Genomic DNA, 19,986 nt, shown 5'->3' on the forward strand with positions numbered 1-19,986 from the left:
TACATTTATATTTTTGCACTAACAATTTTAGCATTGTGAATTGTATAGAAGTAGTAGTAGTAGTAGTAGTAGTAGTAGTAATAATAGTAATGGTAATAGTAATAGTCAGTGATGGGTGGATTACTTATGAAGGATGTATTCATATTTTCGTGTTTCCCCCTGTGATGCAGATAGAGGTCTAGGCCCTCCATCAGTGACTCAAATGAGTTTAGCAGGCATTTCTTATTAGAGTTTCTAAAATTATGGACAGGCTCCCGGGGCAAGTTAACACAAATGTGGTCATGCAATTTCGCCATTTTACAAACGCCATCCACATGAGATCAGAGATCAGACCAGATATATTTGTGAATCAACATCACAAAAACCTCTCAAAGATTTCACTACATCAGAAGTGCAGTCATACATTTTTTGAATCCGGCCCAAAAGCAATTTAAGAAACAAAAAGTAACTTTACAGTGCTAATCCAATTGAATATGAAATGGTATGTATTTCTGTATTTAGATGTGATTAATGGACAAAACCATTCCAAAGACATTATGACATATGGTAATATTACACACAGAGTGATAATTCAAATAATAATTATTTTTTTTTGGTTAGATTTGCAATGTAAGTGAAAAAAACATGCAAACATCCACATGCTTCTTTAGATTTGTTGTAGAATCCTTTGCAGTTGACATGATATTCACTTTTGGAAGGCAGATTTTACATTGCACAGTTATATTTTTGCAAAGTCTCCTTAAAAATGAAATGATCTCTATAGATCCAGTAGTTAAATGCTGAGGAACACCGCTCCATCTTCACCAGGCTGGCTAGTAGCGAGTATCAATTCTTCCCTCCCCCTCTCTTCAGAAAAAAACCTCAAAGACCGAATGTATATCAGTGGTGTGCCATTTTAGAATGAAACAAAAGAGACTGATTAGGATGATCAATAAATTATCAACAATTAACTGCTGTTGCCTTTATAATATGTAATCATGTAGTCTGTAAAAGTAACTATAGTGTGATTATGAGTATTTTATAATATGATTTAATCCAATTACAAGTACCTGATTTTTGTAATCTGATTATGTAATACAGATTACATGTAATCCATTACTACCCAGCATTGGTAATAGTAATCTCACAAAACCTGTCAAGAACATTTCCAGGTCATATTGTACCTCAAAAATCAAAAGAAAGAAATAAAAGATTGCATTTTGCAGTAAGAAAATCACGCCTACTTTAGGATCCTTAAGATTTTTGACAATTAAGCACAATTTCTCCTGAAAGTTTCATTAGCGTGTGTCACATATTCCCTGTTGTCTGTTGTTTTTGTGCTTTTATGTTGAAGTTCTTGTTTAAAAGTTCCTGTTTCCTGTTAGGTTTTGTAGTTCTTTGTAGTTTAATTTTATGATTGGTTTTCCCCTGATTGTTTTCTGTGACAAGGCAGGCAAAGATTGAGGATCTAAGTGCAGCTTTATTTAAAAAAAACAAGAAAACACAGAGTAAAGGAAAACACAGGGAACTTAGCAGAGAGCATAACAAAACATGCAAGAACTGACAAATAAACTGGGGGGAACAAGGGCTTAAATACACAAGGGAAATCAAGGAACACCTGGGGAAACAATCAGGGAATAAGAAACAATCAGGGAATAAGAAACAATCAGGGAGAACCAATCATAAAATGAAACTACAAAGGACTACAAAAACCAAACAGGAAACAGGAACTAAACAAGAACTTCAACATAAAAGCACAAAAACAAAAGACAACAGGGAATATGTGACAGCGTGATACCAAAAATATCTTTATTATATCATATACTGTATGTTATTCAATTATTTATAAAGTATTTATACATTATAGTAGAAAATTACATATTTTGCTATATGAGGAACAATTGAGTGATTATTGTGTATTTGGACAATTTCTACTCCAGACAACAATTGATCAATTTGTATGAGGTTACATAAGCAGTGTGTCCCAAATGATGAAAAAAGCTACTTGAAACCCGATCTGATCATTCAGAATGTGATGCATTGCATAAACAACTAATTTAAAAACCTGATTTCAATCATATATATATATATATATATATATTTGTAAACATTGGATTTCATGTGTCTTATGCAGTTCAGACTACAAACAATTAATTGAGTCGGATAACCCAAAAAGTAGGATTTTTTCTGTCTGTTTGAGGAAAGACATTTATACACATAAAGTAGCAGTTCAGTCCTCTTATTTAGGAAACAATAATGTTCATGCAAAAAAGAACTTGTTTCTGTTTTGTTAGTCATGTACCTCTTTTCAACTATGTGGGTCCATGGGCAGGGCTAAAAGTGTGCCAAAAGTGTGCCAAAAGTTTCCAACTAAATTGTAAAAGCCACCGGATATTTAAGTCACTTTATGTGACACTATTTGAAAGCTTAGAACTGGAACATTTCAAAGAATACCATCACTTTAGCATTTATGTCATAATATAACAAATTTAATTCTGAACCTCTGCGTCGCATATAAGTGCCACCTAGAGGTGATGAATATAAAACATTTTCACAAAGCACCTAAATATATCAAATGAGAGCACAAGCTATACAGTTTATTTTGTTGTCCTAATATCACAGTTCCAATGATTATCAAAAGAATCGTGAAGTGAAATAGGATCTCTTTCAGACAACAAAGACAAACATCTCATGTCTGCTCTGACCACTGCTTCTGTAAGCCCCAAGTAGCCACAAACTCTTACAAATTAGCTATTAGCTTATATGTGAGCTTGCTTGGTTAATTAATCCAATGTTATTCATGTCCAGAGCACAATTTCAAATCATCAGCAAAATATGTTATTTACTATTGATGATGAAAAGTTACATATCAATGAGGATCTCTGCTTACCAATGACAACTTCTAGTCCATTCAGATGCCGAAATATTCCACTAAACATTGAGGAACATGCTTGCAATCCAAAATAGACTGGATGTCTATGGTGTGAGTGCTCAGCTGTGTTAGAGCGCCATCTACATTTCAGATCTGTATATTGTGACGGAAGGTGATAAAGGAAAAAATACGTGTTGCTACTTGCTGCCATCTAGTGATATGAATTAAGACTTTTTGTTGGGAGACAGAACAACCAGGACCAGAATAACATGCTTACAAAGTAAGGACAACACAAATAAAATAGTTTTTTTTTTTAACTATGTTCATAATACGATTGTAAACATATACACTATTTATGATTTATTTTTATTTTTTTCAATTTGGAGGGGTTTTCTGTCAAATGAGACCAATCTTCTTGCAATTAGTCCACTGAATGTGTGTAAACTAAGCTTTTAAATTTAGGTGTAAAAAATTGCAGACGGCAGCCAAACAATGCACCAGAGTTTAGAGGTTAAGTAACATGTGTTGAGATTTGGGAGTGTAAACGCATTAGCTCTTTTCACCTGAGAACTGTGAGAAGTCAGACCCATGACCATAATCCCCTCAGGATGCCCTTGAGAGCAGTAGTATATTAAACAACCTGTCACTCTTCAATTTCTTACTCACCCCAAATAGGTTTTTTTTCTTGTTAGAGGCATAAACCTCCCTATATTTTGCAAGTTTAGTTAAAATTGTATATCTTTTCACAAATGTTGTATATTTAAACCTTATCCAAGACATATTCTCTGAAAATAGGCTTATCAATGTTTAAAGTGAGGAGAAACCGCTTCCCACATCTATTGTTGTTAATATTAGTGCAGATTCATCTGATATTTGGAAGAAGACACAAAATTAAGTAAATACCACTCTCCCTCCTCTGTGAAAACTATTAACAAAAACACTCATTTTTGACTTTGTCTTCTTGGACTTACACTAACACCTAGGTGCATAGATGCATCATTGAAACACAATAGTTTTCGTTTACCAATGCCATTGTAGAAATTCACTATTCACAGCCATGATTAATTTAATCCATGAGTGAATTAAAAGGGTGATTACTGAGATTAAGAAAATAGTTTTTCATCTAGTCATCAGTGGCAGAGCTAGGGGGTGGCCAGGGGTGTCCCCACTCGCAATTGCTGTTTTAGTCATTTTGTTCTTTTTGTTCTTTAGTCAATTCAGTTCTTTAGAGGTGAAATCATCTCTGTACAAATGTACAAACTTAACATGCGTGCACACCAAGGTCGCCAAACCTCTCTGTCCCGGGTGTCATTGTATCCACTCACCCCCGCCACCACAGACTGATCGTTGCCCCAGCCCTGGTCACCCTTTGAAAATCTCCTGGCTCCGCCCCTGCTAGTCATGTAATTCCAACATGGCCACCCCCATGAGTGGACTCTCGCCATGTAGAATAGAGCACCTTTTATAAGGTTACTGATATGACTGGAGTCTTTGGAGATATGACTTTGGAGTAAAACTTTTATAATGAGGAAACATTACTGAGTACACTTTTAAATAGGGGTTACATTTGGTTTTGTGTTGGGTCGCCACTTAATGTCCAATGTTCAGTCTAAAACAAAACCAGCTGAGAACCAGTGTTGTACAGTTCTTTAAAGAACGATATTATATTAAATGATTATTCCATTGCATTTTTATTGTACTTAATTTGAAAGGCTGGCAATAGTTGAGAATAATGGTAATAGGGGTAACTTATTTTCCCCTCTCTTTTGCTTTCTCATGACCAGGAAGTTGATGATAACAGTGTGACCCTGAATGAAGTCACGAAACATCTGTACACTCGTTTGCAAGAGATGGAGAGAAAACATCAGGAGGAGAAAGAGAGACTGCAGGTCAGAAACATTTTCTTGCCGATGAAAACTGTCATGTATTATGGCCTGTCTTTCCTAAGTAAGCCACTTTCAAACTAAACACCTTGAATCTTTCATTAGGAAGAAAATAGGGAATATCAGCGGCGGTATCTAGAGGAGCATAACAACCGTATGCAGAAGTCTGAAATGAGGGCAGAAGAACAGAAAAGAAAAGTGGAGGAAATGCAGAAACTAATGCGTAGTTTGGAGCTGGAGAATGCCATGCTAAGAGAGAAACTGGCCACTGGTGAGACTGAACTTGAGACACTGAGAGAAATGAAAAAATCAACTAATGAGGATAGGTAAGTCCTTTTATACCTAAGCTAAACAAATACATTTTCCAACCGACATTTGTTTTTTGTCTGACCCAAATGAACACTGTTTTTAACAATGCATTTAATATTTGGCCCATGTACTCTTAAGTTTGACATTGTTACCTTGGCTATGTTAAATTATTTTCAGCTGCAGTTTTGTTACCAACTGGTTGGCCTATTTGGAACTCTGTTAGTTGCCTTGTGTTGCCATAGAAACCTATCCATCAAACTCCAGGAATTTACGCCTCTTACACAGAGTGCTAACTGAAATATGACTCATTCATGCCTTTATAATAGTAACTTGGGTGCTTTAACAGTTTAATCACCTTTTTAATTCATCATGGTAACAGACTGGTTTGGTGTTCTGCAGGTGTGAGCAACTGGAAAAGGAGCTGGTGTCTCTAAAGAATAAAAATCATAACTTCGATGACATGCTCAAAAGTCAACAGAAGAAAGTTCGAAACATGATTGAACAGGTAAAAATACTTGCACATCCACACAGCATATTTTGAGAAACACCCATTTTTAGACAAAGACAGATCTGAGTTTGAAAATAGATAGGTAGGTTACAACGGGAATAAAGGCTCAGTGGGGTAAAATGCTCCTTTAATTGTATTTTCTCCCAAAACAATAAATAGCATCAAAAACAACCACAAGACTTTCCTAAGCACCTGTGTGACACTATGAACTGCAACAATGTCCTCTTCCGTGAGATCATTGCATGTAATGTCTAAAGGATGATTTTGAGGCAGTTTGATATAATATATATATATATTATATATATATATTTATTTATTATATATATATATATATATATATATATATATATATATATATATATATATATATATATATATATATATATATATATATATATATATATATATATACTTTGATGTTGGCTTGACAAAGTATTTTCTGAAATTTTAAACTAGTTTTAAAAGTTAGAAGTTTGGTGGTTGTACAGACATTACAGCTAGTAAAACAGCCAGCTAGCTAGTGAGCTATTGTAGGTAGTCAGGCAGACCATTAGATAGATAGACAGACTGACAGATAGACTGCGTTAGATAGACAGACAGACAGACAGACACACAGACAGACAGACAGACTGCCAGATAGATAGATAGATAGACAGACAGACAGACAGACTGCCAGATAGATAGACAGACAGACAGACAGACAGACAGACAGACAGACACACACACAGACAGACAGCCAGACAGACAGACACACAGACAGACTGCCAGATAGATAGATAGATAGACAGACAGACAGACACACAGACAGACTGCCAGATAGATAGATAGATAGATAGATAGATAGACAGACAGATAGACTGCCAGATAGACAGACAGACAGACAGACAGACAGCCATAGATAGACTGCCATAGATAGATAGATAGATAGACAGACAGACAGACAGACTGCCAGATAGACAGATAGATAGACAGACAGACTGCCTGATAGATAGATAGACAGACAGACAGACAGACAGCCATAGATAGACTGCCATAGATAGATAGATAGACAGACAGACAGACAGACAGCCATAGATTGACTACCATAGATAGATAGATAGATAGACAGACAGACATAGATAGACAGCCATAGATAGATAGACATACAGACAGACAGACAGACAGACAGACAGACAGACAGACAGACAGACAGACTGCCAGATAGATAGATAGATAGACAGACTGCCTGATAGATAGATAGACAGACAGACAGACAGACAGCCATAGATAGACTGCCATAGATAGATAGATAGACAGACAGACAGACAGACTGCCAGATAGATAGACAGACAGACAGACAGACAGACAGACACACACACAGACAGACAGCCAGACAGACAGACACACAGACAGACTGCCAGATAGATAGATAGATAGACAGACAGACAGACACACAGACAGACTGCCAGATAGATAGATAGATAGATAGACAGACAGATAGACTGCCAGATAGACAGACAGACAGACAGACAGACAGCCATAGATAGACTGCCATAGATAGATAGATAGATAGACAGACAGACAGACAGACAGACAGACTGCCAGATAGACAGATAGATAGACAGACAGACTGCCTGATAGATAGATAGACAGACAGACAGACAGACAGCCATAGATAGACTGCCATAGATAGATAGATAGACAGACAGACAGACAGACAGCCATAGATTGACTACCATAGATAGATAGATAGATAGATAGACAGACAGACATAGATAGACAGCCATAGATAGATAGACATACAGACAGACAGACAGACAGACAGACAGACTGCCAGATAGATAGATAGATAGACAGACAGACTGCCTGATAGATAGATAGACAGACAGACAGACAGCCATAGATAGACTGCCATAGATAGATAGATAGACAGACAGACAGACAGACAGCCATAGATTGACTACCATAGATAGATAGATAGATAGACAGACAGACATAGATAGACAGCCATAGATAGATAGATAGACAGACAGACAGACAGACAGCCATAGATTGACTACCATAGATAGATAGATAGATAGACAGACAGACATAGATAGACAGCCATAGATAGATAGATAGACATACAGACAGACATAGATAGACTGCCAGATAGATAGATAGACAGACAGACAGACATAGATAGACTGCCAGATAGATAGATAGATAGACAGACAGACAGACAGACAGAAATACAGACAGATAGATAACAGGTAAAAATACTTGCACATCCACACAGCATATTTTGAGAAACACCCATTTTTAGACAAAGACAGATCTGAGTTTGAAAATAGATAGGTAGGTTACAACGGGAATAAAGGCTCAGTGGGGTAAAATGCTCCTTTAATTGTATTTTCTCCCAAAACAATAAATAGCATCAAAAACAGACAGACAGACAGACAGACAGACAGACAGACAGACAGACACACACACAGACAGACAGCCAGACAGACAGACACACAGACAGACTGCCAGATAGATAGATAGATAGACAGACAGACAGACAGACACACAGACAGACTGCCAGATAGATAGACAGACAGCCATAGATTGACTACCATAGATAGATAGATAGATAGACAGACAGACATAGATAGACAGCCTGCCAGATAGATAGATGAATCGAAAAAAATTATGTTAGGAAACTGAAACTGAGTTTTCAAACAAAAACTGATGGATGTGAATGTGGCCCAAGTCTATAGTATTTTTCCTAAATTTGATTGTCTGCTGTGCGAAAACCACAACACCGATCAGTTAGAAAATTCATATCAGCTTGAGTCAGAACAATCATAAATTCTGTGCTAAATTTGGTGAATGAAGTTCAAAGCTCTACAAATTACAATTGATAATTTTGGTCTTGGTTTAGAGGTCTTGAAAAAGCCCTATGACTGTTTTGGTTTTGTCAAGCCATCATAATTAATAGATGTAATCTTGCCAAAAAAATATGCTCATAAAGAACAAACATTGAAGGAAAGAGGACATCAAGATAACAACGAAAAGAGAGATTAGGAAGATTTTCATAATTGTGCTTCATAAAAAGACAAAACAGGTTTTTACATTGAGTTTTCAGAGATGAAAAGTGAAACTCAACCTCAATCATTAATAATAGATGCAGTCATTTCCCTGCCAATCAACTGGTGCACTTTAGCTCTCATGTTACTCATTACATCTACATCAGTGCACACTGAAATTATGAATGCAAGATAAGTATTACATGCATGAGATGCATATTGTATTGTATTATGTGCATATAGTGTATATTGGATATCATGTGTGTATATTGTTTACAATTGTATATCATGAGGACTTGATATGGCATGTTTAGTGGTATGTGTCCTTTGGAGCTACCACCAAGTTCAATTCCTTGCAATCGCAACTTAACTTGCATAAATAGAAAAATAGAAGATTTTACTCAGAGAGGTTTTTCATGGTCCATTTCATTTATCACAATGAACAATTCTAGCAATTGATGTCAAATGGACAGTAAATATTGAAGAGTTCCAAGCAATATACTGTAATATGATCTGTGTAGATTATGCAAACTGATACAACCATTGATAAATGTAACAATAAATGTGCATTAATTCATTAGTATGAGCATGTTTGAATATATTGGTACTTGTGTTAACAGGTGCAGAATTCGAGAACCATGATTGAACAGAGAGACAGGCTGATCGGTGATCTCAAAGAGAAGATGTCTTTTCTTGAAGCTGAGGTTAGTGGTAGTGTTATTAATGCCTCTCTCTTTTTAGCTCTCCCTTTGATTGTAACTGTTACATTACATGTCTCCTATAGAACAGAGAGATGCATGACCAAGTGGAGTTTTATATTGGTAATCAGGTGCCTAAACACTATAACTCAGACACGGGATCAAAGATTGTCTACAGGTAATATTCCTTTACATGAATATATAAAACAATAATATTCTTATGCTAGAATAACATCAAGTAGTACAGATTAGTTTAGCATCTACGCCTATGAACTGTCTGCTTAAGCCTTTGAAATATGAGAAATATGGGACTAAAAAATCTAAAAGAATGAATCAGCTTTGGGACAGCTATTATCAGTTTGCTATAGCTTATAAATGTGCAAGTTGACTTATACAAAAGTGTTTCCCACTTTTGTGTTTCAGCAAACCTTTGATGCCCACAAGCCCAGGAAACAAGTCTCTGCCCTTCATTAAAGTGATCGAGATCAAGAATTAGAGAGATGGAGAAAGACATTTATTTTGTATTTGTGTAGCATTTTTTGGTTTCTTTTGTATATATGGAATAAAGTGATTTGTATATAGTCTGTTCTGTCTATATGTCATATATATATATTCTGGCCCTAAGAAACTATATTTTTAATGCATATTCAAGTTGGGAGTGGAGACTGTAGGTGGTGACATTCATTTTTGCCAGTATGTCTGTTTCAATTCCAAGATGTGTATAATCTGATAATATAACATTTATATAATCTTTGACTTGTTTATAAGTTTGTGACTGACAGTCAATTCCAGTAGTCTGATCAGAATTACACACATATATTAAAAACAAAATATTTAAGACAAACCTGTTTACAAATCATATTTCTGTGGTACTTAAAGTATGCATCTGTTTAAATACATAAGCTAATGTAGAGTTCTGAAATTACTGCAAAGCTATGTCTTTATTTGCTTTAGGAGCTGTATCTGTATTATATTAACACTCTTGGTATTGTGAATATGTTATTTATTTTATATATATATAGTAAATTACACTACACTAGCTTTTTTTCCATCACTTATTAGTAAATGTGAAAATATTGTGTTATTGTAGATGGACTTTTAGTGCTATGGACATTTTTCTGGTATCTTAAGTGGTATATAAATAGACAAACGTATTTAAGATTGTGAACAATGTATGTAAGGCAATGTTACTTTCTATTTATAAATGTATCTTTTCCAGAACAGATCAATTAAAATTGTTGTTGGTGTATGTACAGCACCAAGGTCTAAACACATTTTCAAACTTTCATTTTTATACTCTACATTTTGGAATAATAGTAGTCCTCACAACTATGAAATAACACAAATGGAACTAGAAAGAGACCAAATTTAAAAAAAATAATCTAAAGATATATTTTAGCATTTTCAATGCCACCTACTCCTTGGTAACAATTTTGCACACTTTTGGCATTCTCTCAACCAACTACAGTACATGAGGTATCCACCTGAGATGCCTTTTGAACAGTCTTGAAGGAATCTGCATGTATGTTTGTGTAATCATCACTCTCCATTCTAACTAATAAAAAATAAAAAAAACTTTTTTAATCTTGTTTTTTTAAGTAATTCATAACTAACACAATTATGAAATCGACAAATAAAATAAAACTATTTTGATGAATAAATTCACTATAATCTATCAAATCTAATATAAGCTGATCCGTTATTGCAAATATGTCTTCCTTTTGACAAACTCTGACTGTAACTCATCAATAATTGATTCTAATCCTGTTTTCAGCATCTCTGCAAAGATAGATGCAATTATCTTACCGTCATTATTAATTAAATTGATAGGTCTCCAATTATCTAATAATAAAGGGTCTTTTTCAGGATTTGGAATTTAGTCATTGAGGGTGGCAAAATACCCCGATCAATAGATTCCTTAAAGACCATTAAGATACCTGTTCTTTTAATGGCTGCTCTCACCTGAATGGATATTTCGGTAACACTTTACAATTAGGTTCCATAGTCAATGCATTAGATATCATGAAAAAACAACGTTTTTACAGTGTTTATAAATCTGTGTTAATGTTAGTTCATAAAAATACAATTGTTCAACAAATAAAACTTTTAATTTTAAAATTGCTTTAGCATATGTTGAAATTAACTAATGTTGTTAACTATTCTTAACAAATGATATTTCTTCATCACAGATGGGATTAAACTCTCCATACTTACATGTTTCAAGGGCCTCAAAAAATCAAATATTTTGTCATCAGAACATGCATAACTAGAATATAATTTACCATAAAAGTCTAAAACATATCTGAAACAATAACAGGGTCTTGCGTTTCACAACTATGCTTCTTTTAAGAAATGCTCCTTTTGCTTGTTTAGATACACTTCATCTAACTGAGCCTGCAGATGGGTTTACATACATGAATTCCTAACAGTATCGTCATCTGTGATGCCACAACTTGCCTTAATAATGTCCTATTCTTTTGACGCATTAGACTTTGTAATTTCTATGCCTCTTTTAATAGCAATAAATCTTATCCTATATTTACTACATTCCCAAGTTCGACTATCCAATTTTGTTCGCTTAGTTCCAAATAATAAAAAGAAAAGATTTTGTGATCAGTCAATATTGATGGCTCAATGGACACCCTAGCCTGTTTTCTACTGTTAAAAAAATAATAAAAATGAGCAGACGTCCAGCGCCATCTAGTGATCTAATTGTTTACACTGAAACAAATTTTACTGTCTGGTGATAAATGTTTCTAATATACATCTGCTAATAAAGGTTATATTTATATTTTTATAATTTATGTATGATTTAAGATATTTGCTATTTTTATTTAATACCAATTATAAATCCGAATATATATATATATATATATATATATATATATATATATATATATATATATATATATATATATATATATATATATATATATATACACACACGATTATATTTTATATTTTCCATGAAATGTCCATGGAAAATGTATATATAATATATATACAGGGGTTATACCCCCACCACCACCATATCAACGTGAGCCAAACAATTATACCTATCTAAAACTACAGCGTAATTACATAATAGTATTTATTATGCACACATTAGTTGTTATATATACTTGCGTGCGTTGTAATCACATGGCTAGGGTCTACGCGATAAACCACGTGACGCTGTGATCCGGGGTATCGGTGTGGAAGAGAAACAGGTAAATTCTGAGTTTCGCGCTTATTGTCTGCGCGAGTCGGTTCGGCCTTGTTGACGGCTAGGGGAATCGGTTTAGGACGCCAAAGAGTTCGTGTTTTTTTGTTTCCGTCTGATTAGGAGGTCGATAATACATCCTCCCTTGGTTGGCGGCATCTCCAATTTTCTGACATACAGCCGGGTCTCTGGTCAGTACCTCGCCTGTTATCCATTTTCATCAGTTGGGGCCTGTAGGCCTTGGTGGAGCCTCGGTGTCGAGTGCACAAGTGAAACGATGAGAGTGCGCCTCATCCCGGTTTTGGGAGGATAGTCCGTTTCCTGGTTAAAGCAGGTTTACGGTAAAATCGGGTGGATTAATCTAATATACGTTCAACCCAGATATCCTACCGTTTAGCTTAGAAACCCATTGAGGCGATTTATCAACGAGAAAGTTTATTTTTTAGGACCAACATTAAGGATGCTCATCAGCCGGCCATGAGGTTAGACACGGCCAGCCACTTGATAACTTGTGTCTTTACCTGCAGCCGTGTACTTTAGCTGTCATGAAACGCATCTTGAATTCTTAACATGATACTTATACTCATATCTGATCGTTAGATATGCATGTTTGGTGAGTTTACACAGAGTTTGACCAGTTGAAGTGAGTGGAGCGTGCTTCTTCAGGGCCTTGCCAGGCCAGCGCCTGGATAATATATATATATATATATATAACTCTAGACTTTGATCCATTTCAAGATTTTTTGTATTCGTTTTATGGCGTGTTTTTTGGTTAGGTAAGTCGCTATGATTTTCCCAGTGTCCTGTATGTAGGCTGTTATCTGATGTGGAACACCCCATGTAATATGGGTTATCTGTTGGACAATTTATATTTTACAGTTTGATTTATTCATACTTAAAACTAAATTATTATCAGTAAACGTGGAGTTGAATGTCATTATATCTTAGGTACCATTACCACAGTTCGCAATCACTTTCTATGTGTCGTACCCAGATATTGACCTAATAGACGTGTTTTCGTTTAGTTTTGTTCCTATATCGGATAGTGTGTCTATGCATTGCGAAAAAACTTTATTGAAAACATATTTTGTATCATTATACTGTTAATATGCTTTATTCAAGTGTTGTATGTGACTGTTCACGTGTCCAGCGTCCATCAGCTCCGGGTGTGACCGATATCCTCGCCCTCACCCTGTTCGAAGGTAGTCGCGGATGTTTTTGTTGTGATCTGTCGTCAGTTAGTCCGTTAATTACGGCGTCAATCTATTTTCCCGCTGCTGGTGCCGCGTGTTTCGGAATTTGTGAGTCCTAAAGTGCGCAGTTCCCTTCCCTCCGCCACATGCCACTACATTTCTTCATGCATAGAGCTACTGTGGGCTGTTTGCCATCGCCACACGCGCAATATTTCACAAATTACATCAAATGTATAGATTTTTTTGGCATCTTACGAAATACCCTGCGTTTTGTTAGCTTTTTTAAAAATGTTAAATGTGTATAATGTTGAGCACCGGAAGCGCGTTTGTGGTGGACCTGTTGCGGCTTGACATGTTTACAGCGTTGTGTATATTTGTATTTGCTCTGAACTCTCCACATTCCTTGAATTTATTTTGCTGTCGTGGTTCGTTAGAGGTTGAGCCATTGTTAGATCTGGAAAAGTGTCAGGCATGTGACGTTGTTTACTTCCAGCTTGGCTCATCGAAATGGTTACACAACGTGTAAAGCGTGTAGTCTTTGTGCATGCATGTTTTATTTGTAAATCTGGGTTGCCAAGACTATATTACCTTAGCTTTTAAATGAGCTCAGAGCCAGGAGGTAGATTAAACTAATTATTACTAACATTTGTCTAATGTTGCATCTCTTTTTTTTCAGGTGTTATTCCTTTTTGTAAATACTGTTGTTTGTATATACTGTAAATGATGACTTCAGTGGGCGGAAGCCGGACCCGGGGCAACTGGGAGCAGACGCAGGGTCAGACACAGAGCCAGTCACAGCACAAGCAGAGGCCCCAAGTGAGATCGCATTCATGCACATGTCTTTTTATTTTATTGGGTGACCATAGTGGAGGTGTGAATCATCACGGGTCTAATGATTTGATTCAAATCAATCAATCTAGTCACTTTATTGTCACTCTATCATGTACACAAGTGCAACAATATGTGTAAGTCTTGTGTGCAGTTCCGAGCAACGTAGCAGTCATATTTGCACAACACGATTTACATATCAAATGTACACATACTTGCACAATAATAATATACAATGTACAGTAACAATACACACAATATAGAATACACGTACAATAAAAATTTAAAATATATATACAGTAGTTGTATTGTGGAGAATATAATTATGACAGTCCAGTGTGAGATATAAGATTATTAAAGTGCAGTGCTGATTATTTATCGTGAGAGGTCAAGTGTTCAAATGTCTGATTGCATAACTGTTCTCAATGCATCTTGTCCAACTATTTTTATCAATACACACTCACTATAAAATCATTCATTTAGAACTAAACAATAGTTCTAGCATATAACTGTTGCCACAACTATCGGTTGCTGGTTCAGGATGGTTACACAAGGTACAATGGCAAGAAAAATACCTGAACCCTTTGGAATTACCTACATTTACTTAAAATCTGGTTAGATTTTAATCTTGGTTACAATAATGAACCAACTCAATCTAACTAATAACACACCACTTATTGTATTGTTCTTTAACATACTGAATACATCATTCAAACATTCACAGTATAGGTTGGAAAAAGTATATGAACCCCTAGGCTAATGACTTCAACAAAAGCTAATTAGAGTCTTTAATGAAACGATATTGGAGGTGTGGGTAAGAGCTACTTTGGCTTATAAAAAGCCCTCAAACATTTTGAGTTCGCCATTTACAAGAAGCATCTGCTGACGTGGACCATGCCTCACAAGTAAATGATAGATCAAGAATTTACAAAGTTGTCTCAAAGAGATTAGAAATTCATCGGTCCACAGTTAGACAAATTGTTTTTAAATGGGGATGATTTAGTACTGTGGCTACTCCCACTAGAAGTGACCATCCAGCCAGGGTGACTCTAATAACCCTAGAGTGATTGGCTAAAGAATTGAAGGAATCATTGGAACTTGTTAACATTTCCGTTCATGAGTCTACAATACAGGAAACATTAAACAGGCATGCTGTCCATGGCAGGATACCACTAAGGAAACTGCTGATTTCCAACAAAAACATTGCTGCGTGCCTGAAGTGTGCCAGAAACCATCTTGACACTCCACAACCCTATTGGGAAAATGTCTTGTGAACTGATGATGTTTTGTGGAGGGAAGAACACAGCACTACGTATGGTGTAACAAGGGCACAGCATAGCAACATGAAATCATCATCCCAGTGGTGAAGTACGTTGGAGGGAGCATCATGATTTGGTGCCCTGACCGCTTGCCATCATCTAGGAAAACATTAATTCCCAATTTTAACAACTTATCTTGAAGGATAGTCAGGGTGGTGTGTGCCAGCTGAAGCTTGCTAGAAGTTGGGTGATACAGCAGGACAATGACTCTAATCATTGAAGTAAATCCACTAAGAATGGCTTTAAATAAGAAAATCCAACTTTTGGAGTGGCCCAGTCAGAGCCCAGATCTTAACCCAATAGAGATGCTGTGGTATGACATTAAGAGAGCTGTTCACACCCGACATCTTAAGAGTATGGCTGAGCTGAAGCACTTCTTTAAGGAAGAGTGGTCCAAATTTCCTTCTGAACGTTATTCAGGCCTAATCCACAGATACCGGGAATGCTTGGTTGAGGTTATTGCTGCCAAAAGAGGATCGACCAGTTATTAAATCCAAGGGTTCACTTTTTCCACAGCACTGTAAATGTTTAATGGGCTGTGTTCAATAAAGACTTGCAAGATTATAATTGTTTGTGGTGGTGTTGTGATTTTGATGTTGTTATCACATTTTATGACCAATTAATGCAGAAAGTCAAAAAAGAGGTAGATGTTGGCACACTGAAATTAAAGCTCCAAACTTTATTTAAAAAAGGCAATGTTTCGACCAGTCCGGTCAATGTTGCCTTTTTGTAAAGAATAATTTGAAGGTAAAAACATCACCCAAATCTCCCGAACTGCTGTCTCATTGTTTTCAGCTGTGTTTTTCCCTCTCTGTGCGAATCAGTGCAATAATGGATGCAACCCCATCTTATGTGTTATCACTAATAAACTCTCCCGCATGAATTTATGAATTAATTTCAGGATCGTAGTTTCAGTTAGTGATTGGAAATCTAGATCATTTCAGTGAGCCGGCTGGTTCGGCTCAGTTCACCAAAAATAGCCGGCTCTTTTGGCTCCCAAATGGCTCTTAATGTTTTTTTTGTTTTTTTTTCAATCAGTTTGCCACAGTTTGACTACCCGGTATAATTGGTGTTAAAACAATTAAATTAATTTAAATTATTAAATGAAATCATTCTCTACCTAACTTAACCACAATGTATTAATGCATTGGTTTTTATTAAAAAGAATGCTATTAAACATTTGCATTTAAAGTATAATTTTTATTGTATATAAACAAAATGCATATAAATCTAACCATTCAAAATGAATACAGTCTGAACATCATAATATGACTCGAATATTGCACCATATCAAAGAAAAATAAATTATTAGCAAAACTTCTGCATCACACAAATTTAAATGAATGTAAAAAAAGGATGTTGTTACACATGTGCATTTAAAGTATACATTTTTAATGTATATAAACAATGTGCATATAAATGTAACGATTCAAAATGAATACAATCTGAACAACATAAGTTGGCTCCGCCTTCCCTCACGCAACTTTGGTTAATTGGTTGACTCTGAGTGTCTGATTCACAGGAACAACAGGTGAGGCTGTTAGTATGAGCAGACAGTCAGAATGAATGTGTGTGCAGTTGAGCAATTAGGCCTATATATTATTATTTATTTTTTTTGTTCTTTGAATTAGTTAATTCTATTCATTTAAGTCTTTTGATTATTGATATCTTAATTTTGTAAATATTTTTATAAGTAGATTAGGCACTTCTGATATTTGAGCCTGCTCCCAACGTTCACCCATCACTAGTTTCAGTTGGGGACGAATGTGGTGTGGTTGATGCATCCAGTCTGCAATCAGTTCTGTAGTGTGCACTTGGCGTTAGTATATGCGCATCTGATCATTTGTTTATTGTATCTCACTCTGAATTTGAGAATAGATTCAGAATCATTTGAGAAAAAATCACTATGCATCAGAAAATTGAATTTATTTTATTTTTCTGTTGGTTCTCCCACCCCTGAGCAATATATTTTGTATACACCTTAGATCTATCTTTAATACCACTAGCAAAGTGGCATCCATCTGATGGAGTCATTTGGCTTGAGCCACCATTGTCTAATACTTAATATTCCCTCAGAATGAAATTACAGGCCCAAGGAATAAACTTTGCCCAAGCAAATGTTAAGCCTGACCCATTTCTTTAAGACATATAAAGTTTGCTGTATGGTTTACTGCTATGAAGTGCTTGCTGCATTTGTAGGTGAAAAGAGTCTCACAAATTATTTACAAAAAACAACTAAACATAAATATGTACAGAGACAGACACAAAATAACTGTTATATAATACAAATAATCTAATTATTATTCATTAAGTGTTGTTATTTGGGGGAACTGTAACAGTACTGTTAAATGTCATGGGGCAGTCAGCTCTGATATGATTTTGAGTTTACCCTAGTTTTGGAATATGTACACGAGGTTAACTTTTGGTTTTGAATTTTTACAAATTACAACAACTTTTTATGCATTGATTTGAAGATATAGTTATTTAAGCCTAGAATAGATGGAGCTCTGAGGCTATACTTGTGTGTGTGTGTGTGTGTGTGAAAATAGGGGTTCTGTTCAGTCAGGACTCTGTCAGCATCATACACCCATAGAAATGATGCTGATATTCACAGCTGGATGTGGCAGGGAGCTCTTAGAGGCCCACCCCTATTGATGAAGTGTGCTTTTGAACTGTTTTTCAGTCAATTACATGCACTGAGCCTTTGTAAGACTACTAGTATACTCGACACCAATACAATGATTTCTTTTTTTTTACTTCAAAGCTACTTTCATGTCATATAAATAAAATAAAAAAAAAAATGGCTCCTCGTGAGACAAACTAGTTTTTGTTTCAATGACATGAGAATGTTTTGTAAATGATGATCAGTGCAGCAAATCAATGCATCAATAAATTGCTCCAGGAATATATCAAGTAAATGGGGGTCAATTTTGATGCTGACTTGAACCATGTCCGGCTGTTTTTTTTTTTTTTCTTCTCCCAGGCCACCGCTGAACAGATCCGACTCGCGCAGATGATCTCGGACCATAATGATGCAGACTTTGAGGAGAAGGTCAAGCAGGTGAGGTCTTAAAGATGATTATGTTGAACAGATCATTGAAGTTAAGGGCAAGAACATAATCTGTCTTTTTAAGATGATTCAGAAGGCAAGTAATTTCTTTGTATTCCTATTTAATGGGATTGACTACTACTGTGGTACCATCACCCTATTTGCAAATCGTCCTTTATTATACTCAAAGTATTAGGCAGGTTTTGCTCTTGCGCAACATTATCTTATTACAGTCTTCTCCCTTTTTAAAGGTAAACAGCTTGCTTATTGCTTGTAACCAGGTTTTATCCTATTTTCAATGCACTTTCACATGCAAGGATTCTAAGTCAGACAGAACAGTCGAGGCACAGAACATTTCCCTCACTGTTCTCTCTGTAGCGCTGATGGGGACAATATATGCTAAGGTCAAGTTTGCATTGCTGCCGGATGCTCTTTTTTTTAGGGATGCACCGAAATTTCGGCGGCCCGAAAGCCGAAAGTGCAATTTTCGGCCGAAAGAGAAAAAAGGCCAAAAATATAAGCCGAAAATATATACCTCCTCGCCCCGCCCCTCAGTGCTCAGATTTCAATCTGGATCGATCTAGCCCTTATCACAGCGCTACCAAACAAAGGCCGATCATGTCAGCGGTGTGGAAATTCTTCAAAGTTTCTGATAAGGACATCAAATTTGCGATCTGCAGTGTTTATTCAGCAGAACTTTCAAGAGATATATATATATATATATATATACACAGCAAGAGATTCTACAGGAAAATGTTACAACTAGCGCAGCTACAACACAACTTGAGACGTATTTATCTGAACTACGCCAGAAGCGACAATCCCCTTGACTACGGGCGCATAAACAAAGACGGCTTTCCATTGCTTGCGCGGATTGCGCACAGGTATTTATCTGCCCAAGCACCAGCACAGAGAGTGAGAGACTGTTCAGTGCAGCATTTCATGTTCTTGATGAGCTTTCTGACAGGAGAGACTGTCAGAAAGTTTAGCAACTTTTGTTCTTGAAGAGAAACCTGTCACTTGTACTTAAATAGAAAGCGTTCCAATTTGATGTGTATAGCAATTACATTACACTTGTTCTTCACTTGAGGATACATCTGTCGTTTACAGTTGAGGT

At 35.9% G+C, this 19,986-nt stretch overlaps 2 protein-coding genes across 7 annotated transcripts in view; both read left to right on the forward strand.

Annotated features, from left to right (window-relative positions):
• Nucleotides 1-10,915, forward strand: part of tuft1b (tuftelin 1b) — a 35,055-nt gene extending 24,140 nt beyond the window's left edge. For both annotated transcript variants that reach the window (XM_052135131.1, XM_052135132.1), the window contains exons 5-10: nucleotides 4,636-4,740; nucleotides 4,840-5,060; nucleotides 5,443-5,548; nucleotides 9,201-9,284; nucleotides 9,365-9,456; nucleotides 9,702-10,915. In XM_052135131.1, coding sequence (XP_051991091.1) covers nucleotides 4,636-4,740; nucleotides 4,840-5,060; nucleotides 5,443-5,548; nucleotides 9,201-9,284; nucleotides 9,365-9,456; nucleotides 9,702-9,774 — 681 coding nt within the window. In that variant the 3' untranslated portion in view covers nucleotides 9,775-10,915. The remainder of the gene's footprint in view (nucleotides 1-4,635; nucleotides 4,741-4,839; nucleotides 5,061-5,442; nucleotides 5,549-9,200; nucleotides 9,285-9,364; nucleotides 9,457-9,701) is intronic.
• A 1,544-nt stretch (nucleotides 10,916-12,459) lies between these two features.
• Nucleotides 12,460-19,986, forward strand: part of LOC127650287 (ubiquitin-associated protein 2-like) — a 42,364-nt gene continuing 34,837 nt past the window's right edge. For 4 of the 5 annotated variants that reach the window (XM_052135605.1, XM_052135607.1, XM_052135608.1 and 1 more), the window contains exons 1-3: nucleotides 12,494-12,671; nucleotides 14,350-14,489; nucleotides 18,804-18,881. In XM_052135605.1, the coding sequence (XP_051991565.1) occupies nucleotides 14,394-14,489; nucleotides 18,804-18,881 (174 nt within the window). In that variant the 5' untranslated portion in view covers nucleotides 12,494-12,671; nucleotides 14,350-14,393. The other variant, XM_052135606.1, reaches the window with a different exon arrangement.

This window comes from Xyrauchen texanus, chromosome 10, assembly GCF_025860055.1.
Source record: "Xyrauchen texanus isolate HMW12.3.18 chromosome 10, RBS_HiC_50CHRs, whole genome shotgun sequence".
Classification (NCBI taxonomy): domain Eukaryota; kingdom Metazoa; phylum Chordata; class Actinopteri; order Cypriniformes; family Catostomidae; genus Xyrauchen; species Xyrauchen texanus.